This window comes from Tripterygium wilfordii, chromosome 7, assembly GCF_013401445.1.
Source record: "Tripterygium wilfordii isolate XIE 37 chromosome 7, ASM1340144v1, whole genome shotgun sequence".
In the NCBI taxonomy this organism is placed as follows: Eukaryota; Viridiplantae; Streptophyta; class Magnoliopsida; order Celastrales; family Celastraceae; genus Tripterygium; species Tripterygium wilfordii.
Genome location: NC_052238.1, coordinates 7009139 through 7031545, shown reverse-complemented (window position 1 = coordinate 7031545; position 22407 = coordinate 7009139). Strand labels below are relative to the sequence as shown.

At 36.9% G+C, this 22407-nt stretch overlaps 2 protein-coding genes across 3 annotated transcripts; both read left to right on the top strand.

The window, feature by feature from the left end:
- The first annotated feature begins 7266 nt into the window (after nucleotides 1–7266).
- Nucleotides 7267–9161, top strand: LOC120002556. The gene is made up of 5 exons (XM_038851322.1): nucleotides 7267–7634; nucleotides 7724–7847; nucleotides 7938–8213; nucleotides 8299–8403; nucleotides 8745–9161. The coding sequence occupies exons 1-5, from the start codon at nucleotides 7267–7269 to the stop codon at nucleotides 9159–9161; spliced, it is 1290 nt and encodes a 429-aa protein (XP_038707250.1).
- Nucleotides 9162–13424: 4263 nt separating this feature from the next.
- LOC120002976 (glycosyltransferase BC10-like) lies at nucleotides 13425–20588 on the top strand. 2 transcript variants are annotated; one of them, XM_038851861.1, is made up of 4 exons: nucleotides 13425–13718; nucleotides 13860–13993; nucleotides 14083–14697; nucleotides 19661–20588. In XM_038851861.1, the coding sequence occupies exons 3-4, from the start codon at nucleotides 14176–14178 to the stop codon at nucleotides 20297–20299; spliced, it is 1161 nt and encodes a 386-aa protein (XP_038707789.1). In that variant the 5' UTR covers nucleotides 13425–13718; nucleotides 13860–13993; nucleotides 14083–14175; the 3' UTR covers nucleotides 20300–20588. The 2 variants fall into 2 exon arrangements, with proteins under 2 accessions (XP_038707789.1, XP_038707790.1); XM_038851862.1 differs by having other exon boundaries at nucleotides 13425–13825; nucleotides 13919–13993.
- Nucleotides 20589–22407: the final 1819 nt, after the last annotated feature.

Below are 22407 nucleotides of genomic sequence, written 5' to 3'. Positions count from 1 at the left end.
TGCAGTTGAAGCACCGCAATTAGTGCTACTATCTACTTGTATCACAAGCTTCTGGAGGTATAAAACATTACACAATGGAGTATTGAACGAGGTTAAGTTCTACAATTCATCTTTATCACTTCTGCAGCTAAAGATAAAAAAAATAATATACCTTGCAGGCTGTTGTAGGCTTGTGTTCCCTATTTCTTTTCTTGTCACCATTTGGTTTCGACGAATTGTTGACTTGATCGCCCGACGACGATTGTTGTCGAGGTAACGGGGATCCTTGATAACTGTTGAAGAAGTTGGACATGTTCTCCATCATGGTTCTCATGAAGTTCTCCATCATTGCGTTGATGGATTCCTTGAGTGCAGTCATATCTTCCCGCACATAAGGGAGATTTTTGGACTTTTTAACCATTTCCTCTCTCTGCAAATGGCGGGTTTTTTTTTTACAAAAAGTTTAGTGTTTAACCCTTATTATATATGGGTGTCGTCAGGGTTACGATTGGGGAATAGTTACGGCATCTCATACTTCCAATACAAAAGCAAACATGAATTGTTTTAGGTGGCATAATTATTTTAGGGTAGAGGCGCCAAAATGATTACTTTTCATTAATTCCAACGTTATTTTTTTATTTTTTTGAAATAATCTAGGGTTTCTATTGTTTCTTTGTCATTTTCTTCCTACGAGTTGCTTCCATACATAAACTTTATAGCAAACTAACTTATGGTCATATGACACGTGGCATTAAAGAAGCGTTTATGGCCATGACAACTAGGTTGGAACGTTTCAATCATGACGTGTGTTCATTGTTACGTGTGCTTGTGCATGATGCCTAAAAGAGCATTGCTTGGTGTCTCAAAAGGGGTGCCTAATGGAAAGTTAAAAGTATTTTTGTATTAATATTTTCTATAGATTTGACAACCTTGATATAAGAGTTCATCAATATGCTTTTGGGAAAGTAATTTACTCGAACCCAAAATTAATTTACTCAAACAATTACGTTATTTACTCGAGCATTTGCACAATAATTTACTCGAACACTTATAATTATCGGGTAGAAACCACTTACTCGAATAATAATATTTTATCTACTCGATAACATTTCAAACACTCGAGCAAGATAAGTTACATACTCGAATAGCCAAGTAACAAATACTCGAATACGTGAAAACAATCACTCGAAAGTAATGATAAAACCACTTACTTGAATAAATACACCAAATACTCCAACAAAATAACGTGGTTACTCGAAAATAAAATATTATGTACTCGAATAATTTACGTACACATAAATATTTGAAAATATTCTGCTTGAGCACAATTACAATTAAACCATTTTAATTACAAACCTGCTTGGCCCAGCACATTGCAACAAGAAAGTAACAGGATTGTTTAGCTTACTACATCAACATCCAACAAAATGCAAAATCAGCACATTTCAAAACCAACTTGGTTCTGAATCTTCATTAACCAGCACATTATCAGCTTCATTTACCTGCATATTTTGAGAACCCTGGGGTGGACATCAGGTGGATTAAGTTGTCATCTTATCCCACACCTTCTGTGATATTATCCTGCATCCCAATATTCTTTTGCTTGCAAGTACGTTTTGTGTGTCCTGGTTGTCTGCAAACAGTGCACTTTCGCTGTGTAGCAACGTTTTCAACTTTATCGGATGCACTGCTCGGGCCAACTTCATTAGAACCATGGTGCTTGTTTCTGCGGATGCATTGGTTGGGCCACCTCCAACTGGAACCGTGGTGCTTATCACTACAAGAAAACAGCTATTTAGCGACGGATTTTTTTCCGTCGCAAATTATTGATTTTGCGACGGAATATTCTGAAATTTCCGTCACTAAAGTTTGGTGAAATTTTAAGAAGATTTTGCAACGGATTTTGCGACGGAAATTTCCGATGCAAAAAAAGTCGTCGCAAATTCCGTTGTAGTTAAACGCGCGAATTCCCGCCATCATTTGCAACCGATTTAGCAACGGAATGTAGCAACGGATTTCGCAACGGCATAAAATTCCGTCACTAAATCCTATCCTCTGATATAAGAATCTACTTTTTCTGGCACAAATTAGCGACAACAATAATTCCGTTGAAAATTCCGTCGCTAAATCCTATCCTCTGACACAATAATCTACTTTTTCTAACACAAATTAGCGATACACAATTCCGTTGCAAATTCCGTTGCTAAATCCTATCCTCTAACACAAGAATCTCCTTTTTCCTGACACAAATTAGTGACGGAAATGATTCCGTTGCAAATTCTTATCCTCTGACACAAGAATTTACTTTCTCTGACACAAATTAACGATGGAAATGATTCCGTTGCAAATTCCGTCGCTAATATGTCATAAAATTATTTTAGTATATCGTTGCTGCCTCTTTTTTGCTCGTTTCTCTCTTTGTTCATTCTGTTCTTCCCCTTCTTCCTCCTTGCTACATCGTTGCTGCCCCTTTTTTTGCCCATTTCTCTCTTTGTTCATTTTGTTCTTCCCCTTCATCCTCCTTGCTACATCTTTTTCCTTTGATAATGGAGGTTCCTGAGTCTCGTAAATGGATGTACAACAGGGTCGGTCCCAATCGAATGGGACCTAGAGATGAGTTTTTTAGTGGTGTTGAAGAGTTCATTTCTTATGCATGTGGAAATAATCCACGATTTGTGGACACAGGAACTATAAGGTGTCCATGCGTGAGGTGTAAATGCACAAGATTTCAAGGGTTGGATGATATAAGGGTGCACTTATACAGAAAAGGTTTTCAGCCTGGATATCATTACTGGACAGCTCATGGTGAAGAAATGCCTGAAATTCCCACTATGGTGACTGTCGATGTGGAAGCAGATGCTGTAAATTATTATTGGCAAGACAATAATCGAGATAATTTCAATACATACGAGCAGATGGTGATGGACGCTGCTGGACCTTCAGTTAGGAATGAGTTCTTACAAGGAGAAGATAACAACCAATATGTTGTGCCGGAACCTCCTAATCCAGATGCACAAGCTTTCTTTGACATGTTGTCTGCTGCACAAGCTCCGCTATGGGACGGATGCGAGTCACACTCAGAGTTGTCAGCTGCGATGAGGTTATTAAGCATTAAAGCTGACTATAATATGCCCCAAGGTTGTTTCGATGACGTTGTTCATCTAATGAAAGAGACTATGCCGGAAGATAATAGGATGCCTGCAGACTTCTATCAAACCAAGAAGTTGGTGTCTAAACTCGGACTTGGGTATCAACGAATCGATTGCTGTACAAATGGTTGTATGATACACTATAAGGATGACGCGAATGAGAGGCAGTGCAAATTTTGCGAGGCAGACCGTTATAAACCTCGGAGAATTGGACGAAGAAATTACAAGGATATTCCAGTTAAACGTATGTGGTACCTGCCTCTGATTCCCAGACTTCAGAGGCTTTATAGTTCAACAGTTACAGCAAAGGAGATGAGATGGCATTATGAGCATCGAAGCGAGTCCAACAACCTGTGTCATCCATCAGATGGAGAAGCATGGAAACACTTTGACAGAACATATCAAGATTTTGCTTCAGACCCGCGAAATATAAGATTAGGTTTGTGTGCGGATGGATTCACTCCTTTTGGACAATCTGGTAAGAACTATTCATGTTGGCCTGTCATTTTGACGCCTTATAATTTATCGCCTGGGATGTGCATGAAAAGGGAGTTTATGTTCCTGACAATAATCATTCCGGGTCCTCAAAATCCGAAGAGCAAAATTGATGTTTATCTACAACCTCTAATAGATGAGCTCAATCAGTTATGGTGCGAAGGTGTGATAACCTACGATGTGCACATGAAAGAAAATTTTGTTATGAGAGCTGCATTGATGTGGACTATCAATGACTTTCCTGCCTATGGTATGCTGTCTGGATGGATGACTCAGGGGAAATTAGCATGTCCTTACTGCATGGAGCGTTCAAAGGCATTTACCTTGAAAAATGGTAGAAAAAATTCGTGGTTTGATTGTCACAGACAATTTTTGGATACGACACATCCTTTTAGGCGGAACAAGGATGCATTTTTCAAAAATCGAATTGAGAGATCAGAACCTCCTCCACGTTTGCCAGGGGAAGAAGTATTGGCACGAGTTTTGAACTTTCCAAAGATCACTGATACGGGCCTATTATCATTGCCCGGATATGGCCAAGAACATAATTGGACCAAGAAGAGCATCTTCTGGGATTTGCCTTACTGGCATAATAATCAAATACGACATAACCTAGATGTCATGCATATTGAGAAGAACGTCTTTGATAACGTTTTCAATACGTGTATGGACATTAAGGGGAAAACAAAGGATAATGTTAAGTCGCGATTGGACCTTCCCTTTTACTGTAAACGCAGAGTTTTAGAGTTGGTGGAGAATGGTAGGCCTTACTGGTCGTCTTGCTGGTGAGGCTGGTAGGCGTTACCTCACTGATAAAGAATATGATGCAGCAACATTATACGTGTTTCTGAATTGTGATATTGTCCAACCTTTTATAAAGTAAGCTACTATTAAATTATATTGGAATTATAAAGTGATGTTAATTTAATCGAACGATTGATGTGAATTTTATATATGTTTGCAGCTTGTTTACAGGTTTCTTACGAGCATCAGCACCTACATTATCAGATGACGAAGTTGACTATGAAATTGAGAAGGGTTTCGCATCATGGTTTAGACAGTATGTAAGTATCTATCAGTTGTCGTTACAAGACACTATTTTATTTCGCTGGAATGATATATTATGAATTAACTTATCCCTTTTATGTTTAAGGTTTATGACCCACAAAACATGATTACCGATGAACTCATACGAGACGTGTCTAAAGGACCATTGAGGAGGGTTGAGATATGGAATACGTACTATGTCAATGGATACAAATTTGATACTGATGCCAGAAGTGAAGGCAAGTCAACTACCAACAGCGGTGTATGCATACGGGGAACCGATTATGGACAGTCAGAATATGACTACTATGGAATCCTGAAAGAGATTGTTCAATTGGATTTCCTAGGACTACCGAAAAAAAAAATTTTATTTTTAATTGTGAGTGGTTTGACCCTACTCCTAATCGAGGAACGCGAATCCATAAGCAGTATGGGATCGTCGATGTGAAACGTAAAGGGAGGTACAAAAAGTTTGATCCATTTATAATTGCACAACAAGCGGAGCAAGTATACTTTGCTCCTTATCCAGAAGGGATACGTGATCGACAAGATTGGTGGGTCGTGATTAAGACGAAAGCGAGACACACAATTACTGCACAATTAAAGCAAATGGATGATGCCTTTCAAGACAATGAAGTACCAGTTTCTCAAGTTAGAGGAGATACTGATCAAATAGAGTCTCTCGTTGACAATAAAGCTGAACCTGATGAAGTGGATTCCAATTCTCCAAGGCAAATGATTGAGGAAGAGACTGATGATGATGATGACGATGAAGAAGAAGAATCAGAATTTGATGATTCTCAGACAGAGGAAGAGCCGGAAGATGATTAGCAATGTGTTTATTTATTTGATGAATATTAGACTTTTGTTAATTGTATGAACTCCTCATTAATTTTAATTTGTATGAAATGGATGATTACAGTTTCAAATATATATAATATATAGTATATATATGCACATAAAGAATATCAGATAATTTAAATATAAATTATATATATACCCATAAACAATATCAGATAATTTAAATATAAATTATATATATACCCATAAATAATATCAAATAATTTTAATATATATTATATATATACACAAAGAATATAAGATATTTTACTTTCAAATTTTAACATTCTAGATAGGCGGTATAATTTAATCTTCCCAAATTCTCAATACCCGCACAAATTGCGAAACCCTTATTCCATCTGAGAGTCTGTCGCTCACCCAAACAATCTGGTCTCTCTCTCATCTCTCGTCTCTCACACTCGTCTCTCACACTCGTCTCTTGCTCTCATCTCTCGCATTGACAGGGCGACTTCTTGATTCCAAGAGACAAGTGAGGCTTACCAAGGTCAGTTATTACTATTGTTTCTTCAATTTTTCGTTAAATTACTCTTTTTACGGATAGTAGATTCTTTTCATAAAGGGATACGAATTCATTCGGAACCTAGACTTTGACTAGACAACATCGATGTGCATGTTGTGGAGGGGTTCTTGTTTCTCCTTGTTTGGTATTGTAGAGATTTAATTTTGGTGAGTCGCTGCACATTTATTGACAGGCTAGGCCATATTGAACTTCACTTGTGGTTGGTTAAATTTTTTTCTCTCGATTAATTAGATTATGAATCTATTATGAGTATTGTTGCCTTTTTAATCCTATAATTTGGGCTGAGATTGGATTCTGTGATAATTTCATCTTGACAAAAATTTGTTTGCGAATGGCACTTTAAAAAGTTTGTTTATTAAAGATGTGTTTGTGCATACATGTGATGTGATGAATGTGTTCGAGCTCAAGCCTCTCTACATTATCTTCCCTCTCTACGTGTGATTTGAAGCATATGGTTTTCTGGATTACTTCTTTATTAAGAAGTTGGTACAGAGTTAAACCATTTAGATGATTTTGATGGCCTTCTTGGTAAAGGATCAGGTACTTTAGTATTGATAATGCTTGTGCAAACTAATTTAATGAAGTTCAATGGTAATTGTTGAAGTAATAAAAGGAGCAGTGTTCTGAGATTTGTCATTTGATGCTATAGCTACCCTTCTCTTCTTGTTGTGGTTCTGTTAGTAATTGTTCTAATTTGTTTGAACTTTCCATTTGATGTTTTATCTTGGAAAAGGAGATTCAATGCTATGGTCGAATGTAGTTAAGCATCTTAAATTGGGCTGTCATTATTTCTAACTGCAGGTGACTCTGATATCATCAAGACACTGCCAGGTGACCATTGAGCAAATTGAATTTGGTTGGTGCCATGTTTTTGTTTTTGAGATCATAATGATGTTTTGTTTCCCCCCCTTTTTCTATGTTCTTGTGACCTTGGGTTACTGCCTAGTTACCATTGAGCATATTGAATTTGGTTGATGCCATGTTTTTGTTTTTTAGATCAGAATGATGTTTTGTTTTCCCCCCTTTTTCTATGTTCTTGTGACCTTGGCTTACTACCTCTACTGTATTCCCTACATTAGAGATGCTTGGTTGCTTGACTTTTCTCAACTTTTACTTGTGCAATCTAGTAATTTCTCTCTCTGCCAAATGTATTTATAGTTAGTTACTTAGTTTGTATTTATGCCTTCACTATTGTTTAGCTTTCATTATTGGGACATGGCTAGTGATCAGTCGACCGACCGTGGCCATACTGCATCTGGTCGAGGTCGTGTCTCTCGTCGCGGCCGACCAATCCTAGGGAATGCGACATGTTTGCACTCTCATGCCACGGCCTCCTCACCCTCCTCTGTAAATTCTATTCAACAAACCAGTCAATATCATCCTACTTTATCATCTCCCAGTCACTTCACTGCTGATATGCTGGAAGGGGCTTCACCTCCACCTAGCCCCCATATTCCACATGCACCCAGCACGCATGGCCCACCACTGGACACACAGGGTGCTAGTGGCTCTTCTTCTCAAAATAATGGGGTTGTGCCTCCTCAAAATAACCGTATCTTTATACGACCTGTTTCGACTGCTCTGTAAGTACATTATTCCTAACTCTTATTTTAGTATACATTATTACAAAAATATTTACGCCACTAATATCTTCTTACTCCTTAATTCATAGTTTCGATCCTTTTGATGTTACTCGAAAGATAAGCGAGATCATGAAGACCAAGTATGAACGAGCCGTGACACAATGGAGTGATTTTACTCCCGAGGAAAAAGAAAGTTACTTTAAGGAGTTCAAGGTAAGTATAAAGTATAAATTGAAAGTGTTCTCCTTTCATATATTTTCTCACCAATGCTTCATAATGTTGGTAACTTTTTATATATTGCAGAGTAAATTTACATGGGACCCTGCTCATGATGTTGCAATAAAGAAATTGTGGAATAAGAAGAGTGGAGAATTATTTCGAGGGATGATGCATAGGGCACGAGAAAACCCGGCCAAAGCTATCTGGATCCCTAGTATAGTACTTTCTGAACTTCGTCGTATTTGGGATGGACCAGAGTACAAGAAGAAAAGGGAACAGAGGAAGAAAAATCGAGCATCTGAGGATAGTTGTTCTCACACTGGTGGTTCTATTCCTCACACAGAGTACCGTAAAAGAATGGTAAATTTTGTGTAAATTTAACAATTTCAGTTTTTATCTAGTTTAAAATTTAAATATCATATACCTTTTGTAATTTTAATTGCAGAAGGTAGAACTTGGCCGGGATCCCACCAAGGCAGAGGTGTTTGTTCGCACTCATCAAAAAAAGAGTACGCAACAATTAGTCGATGGACGAGCAACAACTACATTTGTAAGTATTTAAATTTTAATATATATATAGTACTAATATAGATCTAGGTTGTTGGCATCTCTTTTACAAAGCTACAATGAACCCCATTTGTTTGTTTTTAATGTTCAGTGTTGCTATTTAAATATCTATGTTTCCTAAAATTTGGAAAACAATGGTGTCTTAGCTTAGTTGAACAATTTTTGGATATATTTATTTTAGCTCATTTGATTCCATATTTTTCTGTTTATGTCTGCTTACACATCTGGGATATCCTTTTATTCTATATTTTTTCTTCAATATATTGTGTTGTTGCTCGTTTTTGTCTTACCAGTATTTATGAGCATTACTATCTTCTTTTGCAGGAAAAATTTAACAAGCTGAAGGAGGACATTCTGACACAGCGATCAGTCTCCTCCACCAGTGAGTCTCCTCTTGAGCCGTTGGACGAGGATCCTTTATTCCTTAAGGCGACTGGTGGGAAGAATAAGAAAAATCGCTTCTACGGGCTTGGATCTGAGGCAAGCTTTTTGCCTACTTCTTCATCTTGCTCCAGTGGACATTCCAGATTGTATACCCAGGCGGAGTTGGAGCAAGAGTTAGAGGAGCGCATCGCTCGGATGAAGTCTGAGGTATTGGATGAGGTCGGTGACTTGCGGCAGCGGATGCAGGATCAGGAGCGGATGGTGCAGCAATTATTTTCTCATATGCAGATGCAATCTCCTAGAAACAACCCTGAAAATGATCGTGCTTCACATGGACACCTTTCTGATGAAGATTAGATTGTATTTCATAAAAATATTGAACCACTTATGTATAATATTAATTTTTATTATATGCTATTTCTTGCACATTTTGATAAAAATATTTTTAATGAAATTATTAAATTGATAATTATAGTTGAATTATAATAATATCGAAATTTTAAAAAATAATTATTATAAAATGAAAAATGAAAAATAATATAAATAAAATATTTTTGTATAAATAAAATATATTTATTTAAATAAATAAAAATTTATGAAATAAATATTTTGCGACGGAAATCCCGTCGCAAAAGTCGTGACAAATTTCCTCCACGAAAATTTAAATTTTAAAAAATAATATATTTTGCGACGGAATATTCCATCGCAAATTCCGTTGCAAAATAATTTCGTTGCTAAAAGTTCGTCGCTAGTCCGTCGCTAATTTCCGTCGCAAATAATCCGTCGCACTTTTCCGTCACTAATTTTAGCGACAACTGTTTTTGCCACGGAATGTTTTCCGTGGCAAATTCCGTCGCAAAAAAATATTAGCGACGGAATTTTGATGTTTTGCGACGGAAACTTCCGTCGCCAAAAAACTGTTTTCTTGTAGTGTATTACTGCTGCACTACTCGAACCTGCATTGTTTTGCACTCCTCTTGTTGTAGCAACACGTGATGGGATGATAGGATCTAGTATGACATTTGCACTCCCGTTATTATTTGCTTGCGCCTCCTGTGCACTCAGCATATCATTCAACCTGCACAGAATATTACGTTCACAATCGCACAAACAGTCATTAATATTCAATATTGTTTAAAACGATCAAAGTATAACCATTACATCTTTGTCAACCCGGTCCGGACATCATTAAAATTAGCAGTGGTCTGACTTGCTAAGTGGCATATCCTATTGCAAATCGATGACAGTGCACCATAACGCACCATCACACATAACTTGGGAGGTACTGTGGAGGGTTTATTGGTAAGTATTGAATCTTTGGCCTTTCTGGTCCACCTCATCAATATTAACCAATCTGGAATTTTCTCCAGATTTTGGCATTTGAGGACATGAATCAAGTGAGAACAAGGATACCCGACAGATTCAAAAAACCTACAGGAGCACTCATATGACCCATCAGCCTCATTAAACACAACATGGACAAATTTGTCCGATTTCAAATACCTGAAAAGAGTATAAATACGATTGTTTCCAGCATGAGAGACATTAACATTGTTGATCAAATGCGATTTGTCCATCTCGAACCTGAACTTGCTGTAAATCGCTCTTGTATATTCAGACTCAGCATGCTTATCAAATGGTAAGACAGGAGCGCGGATCATTCATGGAGTTCTGGTTTTGGATTGCATACTCTCATCAAAGTTGCAGAAGATCAGAAGGTTCCAATGGTTCCTACGGATATTCGTACGAGAAGCCAAGTTAGGTTGCCTATGTACAAGAAAAAACAAAAAGGATCAAGATTCCAGAAATACCTACCAGATGACTATAGGAACAATAACATATTTCTTTCAAAAAATTTGATTCTTCTTGATCCACCCAACACCTTTTCTTTAGTGGAAGCATTCATGTACATGCTAAACCACAAGTAGTCAATGTATGCAAATGATATCCTTTTATCCTCCGGCAATTTTCTCCATAAGTTTCTATATATATGCAGCCATAAACATTAAGATACAGAAAATAACAGCTACTCTACCAGGTAAATTACATAAACTCATGTCTTACTGTAAATAGGATTCAAATGTAGTACATTCAATCTTTTTTGATTATTCAGTGATGACATTTCCATGCACTTTATTGTGCGTTGTCCGCCTGCACCTTAGTGAGCTAATTTGTTTCTTCAAGGACGGCGTTTTGCTTTTTTGTTTCTTCGGTGATGGCTACTTTTTTTCTTCAGTGAAGGCATTATCAGTTTCTTCACTGACGGCATTATCAGTTGCATGAATCTCACGTTGAATCTTCTCCATAGTTGTACGTAACAAATCAAACATCGATTTCATTTCTGAACGAATCAACTTCTGTTCCATCATAACTACATCGACCTTCCAGTCCATCAAGCTGACCTTATCATCCACTGACCCTCTACTCCAACACGTTGAACTTCTCCTCCAAGTCATTCGTACTAGACGATGAAGGCGAACCTCCATGATCTACTTTTGCAGGCATAGATTGGGTTCGTGGTTTAGGATCATAAAAATTCATCTGCAATAAACACAAAGAAATTAAATAAGTTGCCTCAAAAAAATTTAAACGATGTATTAGTAATTTAAGTATACTTACATCAAGTCCACTTATGCCACCCCTATTTTGCAATGCCTTCTGCAGCTCCATCAATCGCATCTTCCCCAGATGACACAATCAGGGAGATGACAACTCAGTCAAAGGAAGTACATCTTGTGTCAAAAGGGGTGCGCTCTCCAAGTAAAACAACTGTACAATTAAGTTAAAATATATGCTAATTGTTATGTTCTATGACATAATATGAAAGATATCATACTTTCTTACCATTAGAAAGAGCCCACATCCATCGATGTAACCTCTACGCTTTTCTGCAACTTTCTCATCCCACTCCACAATGCCATCCAGAACATAACTAGCCCAATTGAATTTCTTCAACCTACCAATGCGAGGTAGTAACCTAAGCATCAAATCGGAAACCTTCATACCAATCTCTAGCCTGAGAATACGAGTAGCGTATATAGCAAAAAGCTGGGAGACTTGTTATCCTTTCTTCCAAATAACCAGCAAATATTTCTCTTGTTCTTTCAAACCCAAGATCAGCTTTGCATTGCTGCAAATCACTCTGAGCATCAAGGGAACACAGTTTCTTAATGTCCAGAACTCTGTCCTTCAACCCCAACACATGCTCCACATTCTTGGCAGATACATTCAATTCAAGTCCATGAACTCTCAGCACCATATTTTCTGGATCAAAATGCCCAAAAAGTACATTGATAAGGCCACGGTCTAGAACGAAACCATTCATCTCAATCAAACAACCAAGTCCTATATCTTCAATGTCCTTGCGTTTCGCATCGTCCTTTTTAATCTTCACCATAGTATCATATAGCCTCATCGGAGCACACCGCATGTTAGGGTATTTAGGTCTCTGCAAAAACACACCGGATTTTAAGAAGTCTTGATCAGACATCAATTTAATGCAAGACTTATATTAATGCACAACTGACAAAAAAAATTAAACACAATCAACTAACCAATATTTTTTTCTTCCCATTGTCTTCCTTTGCCTCACTCTTCCTCTTACAAGACTATTTCTCCGAAGGCTTCTCTACATCTCCATGATGAGCAACTGTCTTGCCCTTCTTCTTCCTGGCCTTCAAAACCACTTCTTCCTCATCATCAAATCCCTCATCCACCTCTTCTTCATCATCAGATCCCTCGTCACCTTCAACCTCATGCTCTCTAGCTGTTGACTTGTCAGGTTTTATCACCCCTGAACTCCTAGTCTTCACCATTGTAACTGCTATGATACAGAGGATCAAAAAAACCCCAAATCACAACCTTTGTACCATGGATTAATGTTCTTCATATCATATGCCACTAGAAAAAGTAACCAATAAGTACTATGTGATCATAACAACTACAATCACACGAAAATCAAATGCCAAACAATGATTATACTCTAATACAGAGGATCGAAAAACCCTAAATCACAGTAACGAAACCCTAATTCGCAAATACCGAATTAATTCCCTTAAATTCAACAGAAATATTAATTTCTAATTACCTGATTATACTGCTGCTTCTTCAAATGTGCTGTGCCAAATGGAGTTTAGAATGAACGGAGGGTTTCTGCTTATTCAACTGCGGTGATCGAACGACATTGAATATTATCATGTGGATGTAAAAAAGCAGTAGAATGTTAATAGAGCAAGACGAAATGGAGCTTACCAAATGGGGTGCGGTAGCTTCAATGGAGTGTGATGCTTTCTTGATTTTGTTTATCAGGAGCTTCAATGGAGTTCATGGGAGGCTGGAGGAATACGAAGATGGAAAATTTGAAAGAAGACGTTAACTGAACAGAGAATATGGGCAAGGAAGATAATTCACTCACCTAAAGTCATGTGAATATTTTATGTCAAATTAAAAAATCATATTTATTGATGAACAGTTCAGATCAACAATCGTGCATCTAACGGTTTGTAGATGTATGGTTTTTGATCCAGCTTTTAACATGGACGAGACCAGTGAAATTTCCTGAATGCTATAGACCAAAAATTTTATGGATCTATATATCATTTTTTATTCCAGAATTGTCTGCAATACGACAATAGTTTCGCCACCACCGACCGACAAAACCCCCACTAAAGCCTAAAGAGTGAACCCGCGCCTCCTCCACACTTGGTGTTAGTTCTCTCTCTGGGCACTTGCGTCTCTACTGGCAATTCCAATCGAACTAGAAGTTTCAAGTTTCAACCCCAAACAAGCGGAAGAATGTCTCTCTCACACTCTCTTTCTCCCTTGCCGGAAATCTGATACAGTCACTCAATAAAAGCTGGCGCAGTTCATGACTTGAAGGAAGAAAAAGAAAAACTCTGAACCGATCCCGAATCGGTATCTCTTTTTCTTCAATAGTTTCTCTCACTGTATATATTCATCGTTATATAGCCTTCAGACCCATCACTGGACACGGTAGCAAAAGCTCTGTTTCTCGGATCACCGTAAGTAATTATTTAATTTTCTCCCCTTTTTCAGGGATAGTTTTGGAAGTGAAATTATTGATTCTGATTGCAAATTCTTCTTCGCTGCCCCAGAAATTGTTGGTTTGGCAAGCACCCATTTGGTGAAGAATTGGCAGTATTTTCCTCTCTGTGGGGATATTGTATTTGGTGAGTTATTTTTGTACTGTATTTGGGGTTTATTTGGTGGTGAATAATTAATCTCCTTATCTTAAGAGCCCACTCTTGTTTTTCATTAGGGGAGCTTCTGATTAGGAAAGGCTACTTTCGGATTCAATTGTTGAAAAATTGTAGCTCCCTGAAGCCATATTTGATATAGAATTGAGGTTAAGATGCAACCAATAGTGGTGGCACTGGAACAGGGCAAGGACCCTGCCACTACTGTTAGAGTAAACCAATCAAGGGTTTTGCCATTGAGATTCCTTCAATGTTTCCTGCTGTTTTTGGTCCTGGGTCTTGGGATTTCAATAGTAAGTCTGAACACCGTTCGATATTTTGGTATTCAAAGTTTATCCCCAGCTGTCACGAGGTCCACTATTCTGCGTTGCTTTGATGAGCCACAAAGCATTGGAACTTGGGTCACTCCCCCTTCAAATTTATTGCATACCATGAATGATACAGAATTGTTTTGGCGTGCATCATTTGTTCCTCAAATAAAAGAATATCCATTCAAGAGGGTTCGCAAGATTGCATTCATGTTTTTGGCAAAAGGACCGTTGCCTTTGGCACCTCTTTGGGAGAGATTTTTCAAGGGTCACGAGGGATTTTATTCGATATACGTCCATTCTCTGCCATCTTATGTCCACAATTTTATATCTTCATCAGTGTTCTACAAGAGACAAATCCCAAGCCAGGTATGGGCAGTCTTTCACTTCTATCATGTAATGACATGGATTTTATCTCTTTCATATCTCTTTTACCCGTGAGTTGCACCAATATATCTCTTTATGTGTCATTACATGCATTTCTATATTTATTTCAACAGTGAGGACTGTACTATATTATTGCTGCCCTTACCATGATACACCATTCTTGGATATGTTCTGAAATTGTGAAATGAGGTGGTAGTTATGAAAATGTGCCCTTTCCGAGGTGTTTGGGGTACTGAAACAGGGTAATTCATTAATCTATTTCTGTGTTTTGAGATGCATGCTGTCAATAATTTCATCACGAATGTTTGTTGATTGTTTGCTCGGGTGCTATGCACTCTTCTGATGATATATTTTAGTTGAGATAGTAGGGATCTTTCATGTGTTTGATTAGTTTACCAATTTCATTTAATGTTTTCTTCATAAAATTGGCACGCCTAGCACTTGTTTTTCCTCCCAATTTCAAGTGAACAACTTGATAGATTGCTGCATTTTCAATTGGAGGTTGAAGTTTTAAATTGAAGTCCCTGCGCATCAGGGAGGAAAATACGTTCTTGTTAATTTAGTTACTTTACTAGTTTATTTTTAGGTTTTATCTTTTAGTAAGAAAGCGATGTGTGACTGTTATGCCCTTATTGCTAGTGGTTCAAATGTTCCAGCTGTCCTTCAGGCCTTGATGTGGCTTAGTTGGTTAGCCTTGTAGCGTCTACTATTAGGTGTCTAATTTAACTTTTGGTGACTGTTGACTCCGGCTGTATACGGACCAAATGGTTTAAGTTTAAAATTCTTTCTATGTTCTGGATAATTACAAACAAAATTCATTGACAGGAAAGCAATGAGATATAATGTATTTTTAAAATTTTTTGTTTATTTAGTTGTGATGCAGAGAAATGATTTGTTCCTGCACAGCTCAGGTGGTAAAAGAATTAGCTTGGGTTAGTGTAAGTGTGCTCTCTGAATCTTGCCTGAGTACCAAAAAAGTGGTAGATAAAAAATGTGGTGAATATAATGAGGGGTTTTTGTAGCTGACAGTGAGGTAAGCCTAGTAGCTGAAAGATATACTGGGAGAAAAGTTGGTTTCATTTGGTTTTGATTAAAATAAATTTTTGGTGAGTAGAAGTTTTTATAAGCATTTGAGTTTAAATCCTAAGTTTCTGGATTTTGAAGACATGGGGGATGCCACAATTAGCACTATTACAGCAAAGCTATGCAAAGGACTAGTCACTGTCTTCTGCCATGTAGCTCTTTTCTTGTTAGGTTTGGAATTTTCTTAATTTACTGCAGATATATGTTCCTTGAACTACGGAGCTGGTCTAACTATTTTTTCTTTGGATTTTTGCTGATGATTAGTGTATAGATTTATTAGTTAGGGTTTCTGTTTTACCTACGTGATTTTCATCTCTCTGAAGTTAGTTTAGTATTTTCATATGGGAAAAGTTGGGAGAAATCAGTGATATTCTGTTGAAGTATGATAGCAGATAAGACTTTTGTTAGTCCTGATTAATGATATCAGATCACGTTATAGGAGTCCTCTGGAATACTACTAATGGAACAACCTTTTACATGGAACTAAGAGAAACACAATAAAATTTCCGAAAACAAAGTTCATGTGTTTATGCCAAACTAAGAAGTTTCTTTCCTTAATTTATTGAAAGGATAATCAAAAGTGGCAGTTACATTCTCCTTTTTTTTCTTCAATATTTAAAATAATTTATTGGTAACTACACTAAGGAGGTGCACCCAAATGCAAATACAATAGCTAAAGAACTGTGTCTGGTACATTCATGATTATTTTTTTCTGTACATTAGGGTTCCCTTCTCAGTAAACGACTAGTCCACCCCCCCCCCCCCCCCCCCACACACACACTTGTCCAGCTATGCTTTGAAGGAATTCTGTCTTTTAATACTTTTTCTTTGATTCCGTTAAGATAATCCAACTTCAAAGTTTCTTTCCAAAAGTATTGCCTACTACCCAGAAGTATTCATGATATGCAAAGTTATAATCCAAAGCTCCCTCACCCAATTGCTATGTTCATTGTTCCCTTCATTCCTTCATAAAGAATGTCTATTAAGACGGCTTGTTTACTTAATTATTACTATTATTTGTCTAACTAAGGTGAGTATTCTCTTCCAAGTTACTTCCCATTGTGAAAACCCAACTTTAGCTGTTGTCCTAGGGTCTTAAATGGCATAACAAGGGAATTCTCTCCCTGCTTGACTTTCCCTGCTAAAGGAATCTCAACACAAGGTCTTCTCTCCCTGCTTGAAAGTTCCTTATTCTTTGTGTTTCTACCACACAAGGTCTTCTCTTCTTGGTCTCAAATTAGTCTTACTTTAGTCACAAGGAATCTCAAACTAACTTCAACTTTTCAGTCACTTATTGTGCCAACCTAGGAAGCACTGACTCGGCAAAATCGTTGTCGAGTCCGCGTCCCCTGCGCACTCAGTTCGCCCGTGCCTTTGACGAGCCGAAATGCGTCTGAGACGCGAGTTGAACGCGTCTCAACAGTTGGAGTTGTGGAGGCGCACCTCCGACGCGGGTAAGACGCAGTATTTCACTTAATTCACACGGCATAAGCCTAAAACTCAAGAATCGACCCTCTCCTTCTTCGTCGTGACTTCTCCGCGTGAGTCGTTACTCACTGCTATGACTGCTTCGACACCTTTGGATATCCTTCACTGCTTCGACTTCTTTTGATATCCTTCACTGCTTCGCCTTCTCTGGATCTCCTTCTCTGGATCAGCTTCTCTGGGTCGAATACTGTGTAAGAAAGTGGAGAAGAAATCCATCTCTTGATCAGCTTCTCTGGGTCGAACTACCGTGAGAAGAAATCCATCTCTGGATCAGCTTCTCTGGGTCGACTACCGTGTAAGAAAGTGCAGAAGAAATCCATCTCTGGGGAGTATGGGACAGAAAAAGTTTGATAATATATGTATTATATATTATATATAATATATTTAGTGGACAGAAAGAGTTTGACCTGTATATAATATACTATAAATAAATATGTGTATATTATATATTTGGATGTAATACAATGTATATATTATTGGATGTGTGTAAATAAATATATGTATAAAATATATATAAATATTTTTTATTTGCTGAGTTCCTCCGCACTCAAATACAGGATTCTTTGAGGTTTTGCGAATCCCTGCGTCCCCGCACCGGCATCCCGAGTCGATGCTTCCTAGGTGCCAACACTGTTTTATTGCTTAATGAGAGTTTATATGTAAGATGATAAGATGACAGTATGCGAGATTTTTTATTTCTTCATTTTTACTCAGATGGCAAAATCTCTCATTAATAGGAGGAAATTACACCTGGTCCACTTTTAGAGATTCTCTTTTGCGCTCTATAACAATTGGTTTTTCATTGGGAGGTTGCTCAAAAGTTGTTTCGTAGAGTAACTTAGTATCATTGTCTAGTCAGGTTGTGACTAAAGGAGGAAGGGTAAACGATTTATTGAAATCATGGTGGACCAATGTAGAAAGGTAGGGTGTACCTATTTTGATAGAAAGATTAAAGCAGCAATAGAACATTATAAAGCATGAAAGAGACATTCTCTTGGGGACTTGAAGAAAAGAACATCCAAGATAGTGGCATTGGTTCTCTTCATCAATGACAAACAAAAAGTTGTTACTTTTCAGGAGCAGAGGAGGAAAAGGAGGTACAATATTGAAACAGAGCTGGCAATTCTCATTGAAAATGATGAGATAGCTTGGGGACAAAGATTATGAGCTCTTTGGTTACTACATGGGGACCAAAACACTAGATATATTCATTAAGTTGTAATCATGCAAGGAATTACAACTTGAGCAACATTGAGATTAACATAATTGTAGTCAAAGATCAATGGGATAGAAAAGAACGTGCAACCATTACAAAACCCTCTTCGAGAAGATATACCCTTGAAGGCCTCATGTTGATGTTATGTTACAAATTGGAAAGAGTGGAGACCGACAAAGTTAATTGGTTTGAGAGAGACTTTGAAGAGGAGAAATTTAGATGGCTCTTAAAGAATGCAAAGGAGATAAGTCACCAGGCTCAAATGGTTTTAGAATGTGTTTTTTATAAAGCAAATCGGTACATTGTCAAGGTGAATGGAATTTTTTGAACTTGTTAGATACCATATTTTCACTCTGATTTCGTGGAAGAAGGGAGCTCAAATTTAAACGAGCGTGAAAGTTTTTTTTCCCCAAAAAGTTATTTGCTACAAATGCTGAAAATGAGAAAAAGAAGGCAGTGGGCTAGTATTGAAACGGGCTTGTGAGGGGTATGTGCATCTTGTACTCCTCTTATCGTAAAGTCAATAGTGGGTGGAATATGATCTTAAACAAGAAGGAGAAAGGGTGCAAGGTGCACATTTGGTGTTTAAAGGACTTTTTTGGCCACATTACTTGGAGTGGTTTTCTTATTTGGTTGATGAGTGGATTTCGCTGACCAGTAGTGTCCTTGAATTAACCAAGATGGTTGAAAGACTTTATTACCCCTACTTCAGTGACTCACATAAACACATAAAAAATCTCTATTTTTTTTTTAATAAACTGATGTTAGCGAGACATTTTTTTATTAACTATTCAATGCTTATGCATCAGCTAGCCTCGTGTTTTTTTCCACTATGTATGTGCTTTAATGTCCTGCCATGCGCATAAATCTTACATTGATACTACTGAAATTGTTTTTTACTTCATAATCATTTTTCTGGACCATGAACTTGACTGAGCACAATATCTGGCCATTGTCTTGAGGATTTATGTTCACGAGAAACAGTTGATTCAAATTCTATGGATGGTAATAGTTGTTTTCGTTCTTATCGCTCTGGGTTTCTATCCTTACCATTTTCTGTGCCAGCATTCTTATTGCCCATAACAGGTGCTTTAGTGAACCACCTTATGGCATTGGAATTTACAGCTGTTTACATATATATGATTTGTTCCTTTACAGATTGCAGAATGGGGGAGGATGAGTATGTGTGATGCCGAGAGGAGACTTTTGGCTAATGCATTGCTTGATATCTCAAATGAGTGGTTTATCCTTGTGTCAGAGTCCTGCATTCCTCTCCAAAACTTCAGCATCATTTATCACTATATATCGAGGTCTCATTACAGCTTTATGGGAGCATTTGATGAACCTGGGCCCTATGGTAGAGGCCGTTACAACTGGCAAATGCAACCTGAGGTCACACTTGCCCAGTGGCGTAAAGGATCTCAATGGTTCGAGGTTGATCGGGAACTTGCAGTCAGAATAGTCCAAGATTCCAAATACTACCCCAAGTTCAAGGAATTCTGCAGACCAGCGTGTTACGTGGATGAGCACTACTTCCCTACAATGCTTAGCATCGAAGTTCCACATCGATTGGCAAACAGGACTCTTACATGGACGGACTGGTCAAGGGGCGGCGCTCATCCTGCTACTTTTGGGAAGGCCGATATTAGAGAGGGTTTATTCAAGAAGATATTTGAAGGTCAAACTTGCCTTTACAATAACCAGCCATCCACAGTTTGTTTCCTTTTTGCCAGAAAGTTTGCTCCTAGTGCCTTAGATCCTCTATTAGGATTAGCATCAAAAGTTTTCGGGTTTTGATGAAAGCATGTTTACTGAGATGCATATATGTAGAAGCACTTGATGATACATGGATTGGTTATGAGTTAAGCCAGTATGGTAGGTGTGATTGGATTGTTTTGCAATTCTGCTCAGGTGGGTTTATATATTTGAATGTATAGAAAGCAGAATCCTGTGTTGACGTGGTCTAGTGAGTAGTGAAGCTCATGACATATTAGCAGGCAGTGTTAGGTAGATTTGATCTGATGCTGTTATGACTTATAGGTTCAATAATATTGTTTTTTAAGCAATTCTTTCCATTTCTAACTAATTATCTTTTTTTATTATTTTTGAACTCTGGAGATAGTAGTCTGGCGTTGAAATGCCAGAGGTGCGCCTTGGTTAGATTTTCAAGTTAATAATGTCTTTGAGCTTGTTAGTAATATTGTGTGTGGATTGATTTGTCAAATCCTAATCTCCAAATTATTGTATATAAATGAATTAATGACGCGCTAGATAAACATTTGTATGACGTTGTGAACGGCGTCACTACTATGAATCTATGATATGCACAAATGCTGTTTCAAATTTCATTAGGTCATTTAAATTTTTTTTGATGATGTTACTTTTGTTAAATTCAAGTATTATTGACACTATTCCAAGTAGCATCAAATGTCATTTCACAAAATAATTGAAAGTACATGTTATTCTGCTATATAAATGTGTACATGATGTTATTTTGCAAAAAAAAAAAAACTCATTCAAAAACCTTATAAACCCCAACTCCTAATGTCTTTTGATATCCAATTATAAAAATTTTAATCATTGAAAATTTAACTATTTGAGAACTTTAATCTCTTTAAAAGTTTTATCGGTAGCACTTATCGTACATAATATAAATGTCCATAACCATACATAACCTATGTGGTATGCCACATGTGTTAGATGACATGTAAAGTTGTGACGTGTTTTTTTAACAGAAATACTCTTAATTGTTCAAACAAACAATCAACTTTTCTCTCACATTACATCACAGTTTTTTAACATTTTCTTTTCTTAAACAAAATTTCAAAACGTGTTATCTCTTAAAATACATGTTAGATTTTGAAAAAAAAAATACATATTCAGAATCAACATGTAAAACTCTTTTCAACAGTACCCATTATTGATATGTTTTACCTAGGGGTGTGAATCGTTTGGTTTAGTTGGTTTTTTACATTGGAAAACTCGGGCCGAAATTTTATTTTTTTAGATATAGAAAATCTATAACCAATGGTCATGCTTATCTTGACATGAAAACCGCTCGACGGTTTTTGGTTATTATGGTCGGTTTTTCAGTTTTCTGTACAATATTGCTAATCCAAAGAAGCAAAGAAAGATTGAAAGACTAAAGTCCAAAAAGGATTTAAGGTTGAAGGACCACACTTGGGCCATTGATTCAAAAATCAATGGTCCATATTGCAATTATCATAATAATATATGTAAGTATTTAAGTCATTAGTAATAAGAATTATTAAGAATAAAAGATTATAAATTTATAAGTAAAACTGTAAATTTGTAAAACTTAAAACAACTTTAACTTACTTAACTATATTATATATATATATATATTTAATATTTAAAAATATATAATTTCGGTTGGTTCGGTCGATTTGTCTTGATAAATAAAAAACTGACCAAATTTTTTGGTTTTTTAAAGTTGGCATAACCGATTGGTTTGGTTTTCATTTACATGTATTATATGAACCGCCCAATCGATCAGTTCGATTTTTTGATTAATTTTCACAGCCCTAGTTTTCTCTAGTCGTTCTTAATTACACTGTTTTCGTAAACAATGTAATAAGATATGAAACAATGAAAACAATATAATAAGAATCTGGAACATTAAAAATAATGTAATAACAATCTATACTGTTACAAAAATTATGAAAATACACTATTCTTCAAATTAGGCCTTATAATGTGAAATTTAGACTAAATTTACATTTCAAAGAAGTATAAATTCTTGTTTTATATATTCTTACTTAAATTACATTATTTTTGAAAAACAATGTAATTATTTGGAGAGATGTGTTTAGTTCTGTCTCCCTTGATAAATCCTCCTTAAAGTTGTGCTATACATGCAGCATTATCTTTATACAAGACTATTG

What these genes read in the sequence shown, in the direction of transcription:
- LOC120002556 (XM_038851322.1), top strand. Translation starts at nt 7,267, where the DNA reads ATGGCTAGTGATCAGTCGACCGACCGTGGCCATACTGCATCTGGTCGA. An exon ending in GTTACTTTAAGGAGTTCAAG is followed by an intron (nt 7,848 to 7,937) that starts GTAAGTATAAAG and finishes TATATATTGCAG; the next exon opens with AGTAAATTTACATGGGACCC. An exon ending in CAGAGTACCGTAAAAGAATG is followed by an intron (nt 8,214 to 8,298) that starts GTAAATTTTGTG and finishes TTTTAATTGCAG; the next exon opens with AAGGTAGAACTTGGCCGGGA.
- LOC120002976 (XM_038851861.1), top strand. Translation starts at nt 14,176, where the DNA reads ATGCAACCAATAGTGGTGGCACTGGAACAGGGCAAGGACCCTGCCACT. An exon ending in AGAGACAAATCCCAAGCCAG is followed by an intron (nt 14,698 to 19,660) that starts GTATGGGCAGTC and finishes GTTCCTTTACAG; the next exon opens with ATTGCAGAATGGGGGAGGAT.